The following is an 11135-nucleotide window of genomic DNA, read 5'->3' as shown; positions in this document are numbered from 1 at the left end:
AGAAAGAAAGAAAGAAAGAAAGAAAGAAAGAAAGAAAGAAAGAAAGAAAGAAAGAAAGAAAGGTGTGGGGAGCCGAAGGGGATCTTTGAGGGCCGTGGGTGGTGCTGGGCTCTGGTGTGCCGGAAGTTGGTAAACGGTCCTGAGAAGTCGCGGCCCATTGCCTATCTGCAGCTTTGGAGCGATGGTGTACTCGCCACAGACAGGCATCCTTCTTAACAACGAGCTACTAGACTTATGTTGGAGAAACGTACCAGGTTCCGATGTCATCCCTCCGCCTGGTGAGAGCAAGGTCTCCTGCCCAGCACCCCTTGAAGAGAGAGGGAAGGGGGTGGGTGAGGCAGCTAACCCCTGGGTGGGTCGCTCCCAATCACTGAGCACTGTACCTGAAGGAGGGCTGGGTGGTACTCTTGGATGACGTGGGTGATGCTTCTTGGCCCCAGTTCCAGGTGAGCGGCCACCATCTTCCATGGTACCCTCCATCTTGGTCAACAAAGGCCAGGAATCGAAACTGGTGATCGGTGGGGCTGGTGGGGAGCTTATCATCTCGGCTGTGGTCCAGGTGAGTCTGAAGGTTCCTAGATAGAGTATCTCCTCTCCACGAAACTCCCTGGGGTGGGGGTGGGGTTCTCCTGATGGGATGGCTGGTTGCCTCCTCTTTCCCCGTGTCCTTTGATTTCTTGCAGACTATCATGAATAAGCTGTGGTTTGGCTTTGACCTGACAGAAGCCATTGCAGCTCCTATCCTACATGTCAACAACGCGGGCCACGTGGAGTATGAACCCAAGTTCAACCAGGTGAGGCTGAGGTCCCACCTACTTCCCGAAACCCACGCCACGCAGCGCCTTCTGTAAAGAACCCAGTAACCACATGTGCCAGGCAGGTAACGTCACCTTCAGGAGCCACACGGTGTTGAGAAGCCCAGTGGGAAAGGCAATAGGTTTGTCTCATGGCAGTCAAGTCAGAGAGCAGGCCCTTGCTGGGGTTTCTCCCAGGCTGAGAACTTCAAAATCTTGTCCTGTTTATACCATTTCTAATAAGCTGGCTTTTCTGGCTGTGGCCAGTTGGATGCTCCTTCTTGGTGATTTTTTTTCCTCGAGTAGTTTGGAACTCACAGTCGAGAGTTTATACATGAATAAATTTGCTTTTCCTATGGGATTTTCTTCTAGAGCCTTAGAGGTCGTGATGCTGTTACTTCTTCCAGATGTGTGGTTCCCCCACCAAAGGCCCCAGAGCAGGACCAGGGGTTGAATTCTCTTGACTGGCTACTTACCACCTTCCTCTCAGACAGACACTTAGCTTTCTGGATGTCTTCTGAAGTTAATTGGGTGTACAGTGCTGGAGTGCATGCACAGGTTAGCAGCTTTGGGGCTGGAGAGATGGCTTCAGTGGTTAAGAACACTTGCTTGGGTTTCTCTTCTCAGCAACCACATGGCCGCTCACAACCACTCTATAAAAGTTGTAAGAGATCCAAAACCCTCTTCTGACTTCCACAGTCTCCTACATGTGTGTGGTGCACATATACACTCAGGCACACGTGCACACGCGCACGCACACACACACACACACACACACACACACACACACGGGGGGGGGGATAGATAAATGTTTTAAAAATAAATAAATAAAATCTTTAAAAAGACGAATAGCTTTTTAAGGCCACAAACTTTATGTTTGAAGCCATTTCAACTATCTGTGGTTCAAGGTTCTCAAAGTTCTATGTCTTGGTTCCCAAGGCCACCTCTGGGGCCCCTTAGAATTCTAAAAACCCTTAGAGTATGAGGCCTTCAGTAAGGGACATTGACAGATGATGATTTCTTCATAATAGTTTGACTTAACTTTCCAGTTGTATAAAAGCCATATGCAGGGCTGGGGATGTAGCTCAGGGAAAGATTATGCATAATCTTCCAGTACGAAGAAGAAGAAGAAGAAGAAGAAGGAGAAGGAGAAGGAGAAGGAGAAGGAGAAGGAGAAGAAGAGGAAGAAGAAGAAAGGGGAGGAGGAGGAGGAGGAGGAGGAGGAGGAAGAGAAGGAGAAGGAGAAGGAGAAGGAGAAGGAGAAGGAGAAGGAGAAGAAGAAGAAGAAGAAGAAGAAGAAGAAGAAGAAGAAGAAGAAGAGAGAGTTATATGCATTCAGTGAAAACCATTTAATGCTCATAATCCATCAGTGGTGATTACCTCAATAACTATTCTAGGTTATAGCTTCAGGACAGTATTCAATAAAGTACCTGTGAGATGCTCAATACCTTATAATAAAATGATCTTTGTCTTAGACAGCACAATAGGCTAAAAATAAGCACCCTGGACATTTAAGGCAGGCTGTCATGTTTGATAGGTAAATGTACTTATGTTTTAGAAACAATTTGAGATGTATGTGTATGGGTATATTGCCTGCATATCTGTTTGTGCACCACACACATGGCTGGTGCTTATAGATGTCAGAAGAGGGCACTGGATGCTCTGCAGCTGGAATTATGATTGTGAGCCACCGTGGAGGTGTTGAGAACCGAACCTGGGTCCTCTACAAAAAAAAAAAAAAAAAAAAAGAAGAAGAAGAAAAAAGAAAAAGAAAAAAAAGAAAAAAAAGAAATGCTGAATCATCTCTTCAAGTTTGATATATTAAATATATAAATGCATTTTGAGTTACAATACTTTCCAATTATGACCTATTTGAATCCCATTGTAAGTTGAACAGCGTCTGTGTTGAGAACCTTGTCGTTGAGACCTGAGTCTGTGCAGAGTTCTTCTGGGAACCCGAGATGCTCCCTCAGAACACTAGGTCCAAAGAACTAATGTCTAGAGGCTGCGAGGTCCAAGGCATGTTCTTTTAAGCCCTTACTCCTGGAGCCTTGGCTCTTGTTTCTTAAGAGCCTTTCTCAACAGATACCCATTCTCAAGACTTGGCACTCTGAGAATCTTTGACTCTGAGAATTTAGAAGATGACACACAGTCCGGGAACGGGGATTAATGAAGTCCAGTGCCCATAAGGGCAAGATCCTCGGCTCCCTTGGGGTACCAGAATGTCAGTAATACAGATCTAGGGCTTTCCATGGAGAACGTCATAAATTCTGGCTTGGAGACCTTTATAAGCAAAAGCTACCACCAAGACGAGGAAGGTCTTGGAGTTTGGCCACTAACTTCTGAGAAATGGAGGCCCTGGGGATTGAAATTTTAGCTTTAGCACTGCGGGCCTTGGCCTTTAATGCTAAGGCCATCAGGCGATTCCTACAGTGAATACAGAAAAACTTAGAACCCCTAAGGGCATGCCTCCAAATCTCACCTTGCCAAAAACGTTACCTGATGGAGTTGGACGGGAGGCAACTAATTAGAAGGACTGACTCCAGAGATATCGCCATATCTGGATATCTGTGGAATATCGGCTCACAGGGGATAAAATTCTTGCCCCATTAATCTGTGTGGGGCTGAGGAAGTGTAGTTCTTAATATTCTTAGCATTTTTACCTCCCTATTACATGATAAACAGAGAGAGGTTCACACCCCCAAAATTTAAACCCCTTCACATTCAGAACTTCAGGGCTAGGGTCTGCTTTAATTTCTACCTCAAAGTTCATAGATTTAATCTTACACCTGAGCAATTAGGGCCCCTTAGGGTTCTAGTTTCCTTGGGTACATACAAGTTTGTTCACTTTTAAGAAAGAACTGGGCTTGGGCTAGCCTCTGATGTACTATGTAGCCTGGGCTGATCTCAAATTTACAATCCCCTGCCTCTGCCCCCTGAGTGCTAGATTGCAGGCATGTGCCACCATACCTGACTTGATATATAAATATTCCTTTATATCTATACATTCAAATACAGGCATACACACACACACACACACACACACACACACACACACACACACGGAATGTTTCATGAATTTACAAGTCATCCTTAAGCAAGGGCCGTGTTAATCTTTCTATATTGATCCAATTTTAGTGTATATGATACTGAAGTGAGAACAGACTACATGGATCCTCTGGACAAACAGAATCAGAAGCTTTGGATTCTCTGAGACACTCCTATATTGATAAGCCCTAAAATTACAGGCTCCCAGGAGTTTAACTGCTGCATATCTGGTTGTCTTAGGTCTTGAGTTCTCACCTGTGTTACTATTGTCCTATATGGTTTGGCGGTACTTGTATTGGTGGACCTGGATACCGAGTCTCTAGTATTTGGTCCTCCTCAATGTCTCAGAGCATCCTTGGATCCCTAGAAGGTATTGCTTTCAAGAGATTCAAAATGGTGTCCCTGAGCCCAAGTCTTTTAAAGCTACCTTCTCAACAGAACACCTAGATCATTCCAGATTTGTCCTCTGGGGCCACAATGAATTAGACCCAGGAATCGAATGAACTTGGTTCTTGAGGGATCTTTGTTCTGAGTCCCATTACCCTTGTATTGTCCCTGGAGATGTGCATCCGTCTTACAACCCTCTGAGACTTTCAAGTTACAGACTGTATGCTCCAGGACCAGTGCCTGCCCAGTTTTTCCCGAGCCATGCTCCTCAGACCGACCCTTTCCTCCCAGTTCCATCTTTTTAGGTCTGTTTTTCTATTTCTTATCTAGAAAACACTCCCTTGTGTATGGGGGAGGGGGGACTTGAGCTCCTCTCTCCACGAGTGCTCCTTCTCTCTTCTTCAGGAAGTACGAAAGGGGCTACAGGACCGAGGCCAGAGCCAGAGCCAGAGCCAGCGGCCAGTTTTCCTGAATGCGGTCCAGGCTGTGTTCCAGGAAGGACCCTGCATCTATGCCGTATCTGATATGAGGAAGGCTGGAAAGGCTTCGGGATACTAAGACAACTCTGCCCAGAGCTGGGATCTGGCCCGCTATGGGTGTTGTTCCCCACATGGATGATGCTGTACGTCTGAATACTCCAGGACCTGGATCCCTTGCCATGAGGTCAACCTGGGACCAAAAAGAACAGGGCTCAGCTCAGCAGATGAATGACTGAAGAGGGAAGGATTGACTGTTCCCTGGTCCCATCCCAACACCTCCCGTGGCCCCACCCTGGCTCTTCTAGCCTTGCTCTGGCCTCATGGTCACCTGTTTAAATGGTGTACCTGCCAGGATTAAAGAGGAGGCACAGCATGAACTGGTCTGGTGGCTCTAAGCAGGTAAAGGGACCCCGGTGGTATGCAACACACCACAGAGTCCTGTGGTCCTTCATGATTCTCCTTCAGGGCTCAGAGATGGGCCAGGCTTCAATGGACAGAGACAAGCTCACCACCCACCTCTGCTCTCCTCACTACAATATCTTCAGGGGTTTTGCAGTGTGTCTGCTCCCCTTCCCCCCTCACATTCCCCTCGTGTCTTGTCTGCTGGTGGGAAGACAGCAGCGTGACTCTTAGTACTTGTCCCCAACTCTTGTGACATGTTTCTCCACTCAGGAAGAGGATGGGTGGAGCAAAGCTCAGGTCTCAATGCTCCATGGTCTTGAGACTAGGGCTCATGCTCAGCTGTGCCGACATCTGAGATGACATCACCTTTTGTGGCATGGAGCTGTCTCCACATTGCACACACTTGACACAATAGCATCCCTTCCTATGACCCCAGATGTAACAACAGATACTGTCTCTGGACAGGGCTACGTCCTGGCAGAGAACTTTTGCTTCAGATGAGTGGGAAACTGTCATAGATAGATTTCCAGGCTACCCAGTAGTGTGCTCATCATGGAAGTCTCCCTATAGGGACCTGAGCATCTGACTTCTGGGAGCATCAGGCACTTCTGTGTCACCTCAATGTCTGCGGGAGTTGTGTAACTACATACAGGGTGCTACAACAGTGTGTGTGGTTTATGCATCTTAAAGAAATCCATCATGCTGGTTCAATTGTTAAGAGCTCTTTTTTTTTGCTAGGACCTAGGTTTTGATTCCTAGTTCATAACCATCGCTTAACTCCAGTTCCAAGAGTTCTGATGTCCCTTTCTGATCTCCATAAGTACCAAGGATACAATACAATATGGATGCCTACATGCAGGCAAAACACTCACAAAATCAAATGAATAAATCTAACATTAAAATTAAAACAAATACTGATGACATACAACTCTGAGAAGCAGGAAATCTGAGAAAAAGGTGACAGAAGACTCTGCGTGTCGTGAGGGTTCATTTCCTCATAGCCTGTCATATGGTGGAAGGTGCTAAGTGACTCGCCAGAGTCTCTTAAAAGATGTTACAGTCTGCTGGGCAGTGGTGGCGCACGCCTTTAATCCCAGCACTTGGGAAGCAGAGGCAGGCAGATTTCTGAGTTTGAGGCCAGCCTGGTCTATAGAGTGAGTTTCAGGACAGCCAGGGCTACACAGAGAAACCCTGTCTCCAAAAACCAAAAACAAACAAACAAACAAAAAAAGATGTTAGAGTCACCCCTTACTGTCTGTGAAATATTGGTTCCGGGACCTCCCCAAAGAAGACTTGATCCCTGTGGGTGCTCATGGCCTTTATATAAAATGCAGCTGTACTGGAAATTACCTCAGCTGCTTGGAAAATTAAGAGCTGGAAGCTAATGGGGCATTAAGTGAGGATGAGGTGACATCTTCTGGTGTTCCTGATTACGATCAGATTTTCCCCATCTTCATTGTGATGTGGTAAGGGACGGACACTTCCCCCAACATCCCTTGATTTGAGACCATAAAATTCTCTGCTCCTTTCTGAAGACAGTTGCCCTCTGTGCATGCACGTCTGTGCCTGGCCCCGGGATCTTTCCCGATTTTATAATTGCATGCTTCAAGCTACTGAATCTTGCCCCATGTGCCCTTCTATCTCTTGATTCATCTGTGGGAACCTAACTCAAATGCTTTTGGTCAAAGAGGGGTGGCTGCATCTTCTGGCTAACTCTTGCCACGTGATAATGTCAGTGAGCTTTCCGTATCAGATCAAAGAGGTAACGTCAGACCTCCAAGATGAGTTCTGTTCCTGAGAGGTTATTTTTTTCCTACTATACTAATTGGATTCTAAGAGGAATTTAATGATTCTGCTATGAACGCGTGCCTCTGATATATTGTGCCCAGAAAAAAATATGGTGGTTTGGGTTTCCTCCTGAACCTTATAAAATAGCAACTGATGCTATATCTGAGAGAGACGATTGTACCTTGCTTCTACTAATTCATCTCTTGATGTATACTAGAGTAATTTTGATCCCCAAGCTTTAAAAAGAAAGAGCCGGCTATGTACAATGTCACCAGGCACCTTAGTTAAATGTTAAAAAGCGTAACCAACAATAGGCAGTTTAACCTTCAATATCAACCCACAGCTAAATCAGAAAGCAGTGAGATTTTTTTTAAAGATTTATTTATTTATTTTATGTCTGTGAGTACACTGTCTTCAGACACCAGAAGGTGGATGCCAGAACCAGAAGAGGGTATCAGATCCCGTTACAGATGGTTGTGAGCCACCATGTGGTTGCTGGGAGTTGAACTCAGGACCTCTAGAAGAGCAGTCAGTGCTCTTAACTACTGAGCCATCTCTCCAGGCTGAGACATGTTTCTATGTCCAAGCTTTTCGCTCAACAAAAAAACGTGGAGGCCAACACCAGTAAGTATATAGAGGCTTGGCCCAAGGTCAGGGACATGGCCGGACACCTCTCACAGTGTGATACAATTCTACAGTAAAATACCTGTCCTAGCCTGGCAGTGGTGACACACGCCTTCATTCCCAGCACTCGGGAAGCAGAGGCGGGTGGATCTCTGAGTTTGAACCCAACCTGGTCAACAGAGAGAATTCTAGATCAGCCAGGTCTATGTAGAGAAACCCTGTCTCAAAAACAAACAAAACAAAACAAAACAAAAAAACAAAACAAAACAAAAAATACCACCACCACCAACAACAACAAAACCCAAAAGTTCCCCAGAACACCCACATAGCAGCTCACAACTAGACAAGCGCCAGTGGCTCCAACTTCATCACACAGACATACGTGCAGGTCTCTCTGCTCATCCTGTGCAATGTGCATAAATAAATAAATAAATAAATAAATAAATAAATAAATAAATAAATGAGTCACCTGTCCTCTTGATTAGAGAGGCCATAAAGATCCAGAGTTTGGCTTTTAGTGAACACGCAACAAGAAGAGGGTTAATACAGAAGGAAATGCCCTCCACGCTTCCAAGGGAAGCCACGTGGTCAGCAAGATCCTGACTCAGCCCTGTCCATGACACACCTCATAGAGGAAAGACTGAAGAAGGCAGTGGACCTCTCCTAAGTCCCGAGAGTAACCCCTAAAAAGCCTCAACTGACTTGAACAACTACAAACAACCGGTTCCTTCTTGACTGCTGAATGGTCTTAAGCATCCAACAGGAAATACACCCAAAGAGTAAAATAATTGGTCATCATAGAGAACAACAGGAAGTAGACTAAACTTTAGAAAGAATGAAGATTCTGGCCTCTGGACCTCTCGTGAGCTATTAGCACAGCGGATAGGTGATTATATGCTAGCTCTTGTCTGCACCTGACAGTTCATAAAGCACACTGCTAATATCTACCAAAGCCTTCCTCTGATTCACTGTCTCTCAATCTATCCAAGGGACTGAGTCTAATTAAAGACTCTAACTCAGCCATTCTTACCCAGGGGATTGAACAACCTCACCAGGCTCACCTAAAACCATCCCAAAACACAGATATCTACATCTTGATTCATAACAGTAGCAAAATTACAGTTACGGAGTAGCAACAAATTTTTTTTTTTTTAGCTTGAGGGGGAGGGGTCACCACAACATGTGGAACTGTATTCGGTTGCAACCTTAGGAAGGTTGAGAACCACTGCGCTAACCTAGGAGCTCACCAGCCTTCCACTGTGGGTTTTCTGGGAACGGACAACATGCATGGTGAGTGTTTTTCCCGGCTAAGCCATCTCACCAGCTTTCTGTTTAACATGTAGAAGCAAAAAGGCTAGAATTGTACAACACAGACACTGCTCCTCTAGAGGGACTTAGCTGTGCCCAGCTGCTGAGTCCGTCTCCTTCCAGGCCCAAGGCAACCCGAGTTGAGACCCCATAGCTTTGTAAACTAACTGAACTGCTACGTTCCTAGCACACAGCTGCTACAAGGTGTGTCCACCTTGTCATAAGGTCTTATCCCTAGTCAGAGAGCCTGTCCTCCTTAAAGGTCTATGGAAAAGTAAGGAGCTTGTCCTGTGGGTTGCTGCTGGATATTCTGTCCCAGGTTCTCCTGCTGTGGGTGGGATCAAAGCCGTGCACCACCACTGCCCAGTGTAGTTCCAAACTCTTTAACATTCCTCCTGTAAATCACTTCCAAAGGCCAAGAAATCTTCTCTGGGTATGATTATTAACAAACCACAACCCTTGCCGGGCAGTGGTGGCACACGCCTTTAATCATAGCACTTGAGAGGCAGAGGCAGGAGGATTTCTGAGTTCGAGGACAGCCTGGTCTACAGAGTGAGTTCCAGGATAGCCAGGGCTACACAGAGAAACACTGTCTCGAAAAACCAAAAACAAACAAAAAAAACAACAACAAAAAAACAAAAACAAAACAACAACAACAAAAAACCTAACCACAACCCCATAACCAACAACAAACAACTCTCAGGGCCCTAGTATTTATACACCCTTTGAAAGGTTCCCAAAATTCCAAACGTCACACCTTCGCAGAAACTACCACACCTCTGCTAGAGCACGAGGCAAATCATAATCAGCTGCTTTGGACACTCTGAAGCAGCCCCTCATCTCCATACCTGGGATTAAAACGAAAACACATTCTTATAATATTTCTGTGTTTATAAAGAAGCCAAACTTCCAGAATTCAAAAAACGTCACTGCATGAGCTCAAAGCTCACGACCAGAGAGGTAAGGAAAGAGGGAGTGAGAAGGCGCCTGAGACCGGAGCACTAGATGGTGACCTCCATGCTGTGAGCTTTGCCTGCTCCTTCTATGTTGATTACGGTGCCAAGTCAATGCACAGGATACATCGGAGGGAACTGTGTAAGACGCCAGTGGTTTGGAATCGCATTTGGAAGAACTTAAACTACTTCCGGGTTAACACCACACTGTGTGGCTATGTAGACCGTGAGAGAGAGGGGGAAGGGGGGCATTCCTGCGGTGGGAAATGACGTTGATAAAATGAACATTAGTACCATTCCTCTGACCCTCGCCTAAACAATGTCTACCAGACTCAAGGAAATGGTCCCTTTGCAGACTGGCCCATCTTGGGCACAGGTGACGCATGTCAACGGAAGAGCGTCAAGTGGTAAATACCAGGCAGATCAAGCTGCCGGGTGGGCAAGCTGAGTATGAGGGAACGGATTTAAAGAAGGTGGTCATTTTGCCACCTGTTCATGGAAAGTTCTATGGCTGTATTTGATCAATAAGAAAAGGCAGGTGGAAGAACTTGGAAAATGACCATAAGCTGTAGAAAGTCAAACAAGGTGGTGCTTCTTATCCATGACATGGTTCTTAACAGTACCTACTTCTGGGGGCAGGAGATGTCATGGCTGCTCTCAGCATTCCTTTGAAACTGGACCGGCAAGACCAGTTCACCCTCACTTTGGAAGAAGGCCAGGAGACATTCTCTGCTGATACTTTCTGGTTCCATTGTATCCATTAGAGCATGCCAGCTGGTGCAGACCGTACTTTCTTGCAGGCCACAAAAGAGTGGTTGCTTGCCTCTACACAGAAGGAACAGCTAGTAAAGCACTGCTCCATCTATAGGTATATAGGTATAGAGCGCTGTTCCACCTATAGGTATATAGGTATATGGGTATATGGGTATATGAGTATATGGGTATATGAGTATATAGGTATACAGGTATAGGTATATTCCAGTCAGTGTAACCTGTTCAAAGGCAGACATGCTATGAGATAAAGCACAAATTGCCTCCACCCAGAAAATGGTTAAGGCTTTTGCAGGACTTCTGGATGATTGATATCGTTCCCTCTTTGTCTAGCTCTGCGACTATGCCCACTGTGCCCACTCATTAGGAAGGAAGTCACATGGATGTGGAGCTGTGGCTTGGTGCTCAGAGTGTTTGCCTGACATGTTTGACATGACATGTGCTCTCTGGCATCATAACAAACCAACATTTGAAAATGGGAGGGAGTCGCAGGGGACTGGGATATTCCATCCAACTGCAAACATCTGTAAAAAGCGAAGATTTGACAGCTCATATTAACTGCAGGCCTCTGCTGCTGTATC

At 45.8% G+C, this 11135-nt stretch overlaps 1 protein-coding gene and 1 non-coding gene across 7 annotated transcripts in view; one reads left to right on the top strand and one right to left on the bottom strand.

Moving 5' to 3' along the window:
- Ggt5 (gamma-glutamyltransferase 5) overlaps window positions 1-5823 on the top strand; it is a 27017-nt gene extending 21194 nt beyond the window's left edge. For 4 of the 6 annotated variants that reach the window (XM_028774000.1, XM_028773998.1, XM_028773997.1 and 1 more), the window contains 4 exons: window positions 172-278; window positions 441-559; window positions 684-794; window positions 4083-4501. In XM_028774000.1, coding sequence (XP_028629833.1) covers window positions 172-278; window positions 441-559; window positions 684-794; window positions 4083-4289 — 544 coding nt within the window. In that variant the 3' untranslated portion in view covers window positions 4290-4501. Of the gene's footprint in view, window positions 1-171; window positions 290-440; window positions 560-683; window positions 795-4082; window positions 4502-4634 lie in introns of those variants that run through there. The other 2 variants (XM_028773999.1, XM_028774002.1) reach the window with 2 other exon arrangements.
- Window positions 3851-3958, bottom strand: LOC114626570. The gene has a single exon (XR_003712258.1). It is a non-coding gene; the product is annotated as a U6 spliceosomal RNA (small nuclear RNA).
- Window positions 5824-11135: the final 5312 nt, after the last annotated feature.

The sequence above is a fragment of the Grammomys surdaster genome, unplaced genomic scaffold (assembly GCF_004785775.1).
Source record: "Grammomys surdaster isolate TR1022 unplaced genomic scaffold, NIH_TR_1.0 237, whole genome shotgun sequence".
Lineage (NCBI taxonomy): Eukaryota > Metazoa > Chordata > Mammalia > Rodentia > Muridae > Grammomys > Grammomys surdaster.
Note: the sequence above shows the minus strand (reverse complement) of the source record. Positions and strands in the feature narration are given on the sequence as shown.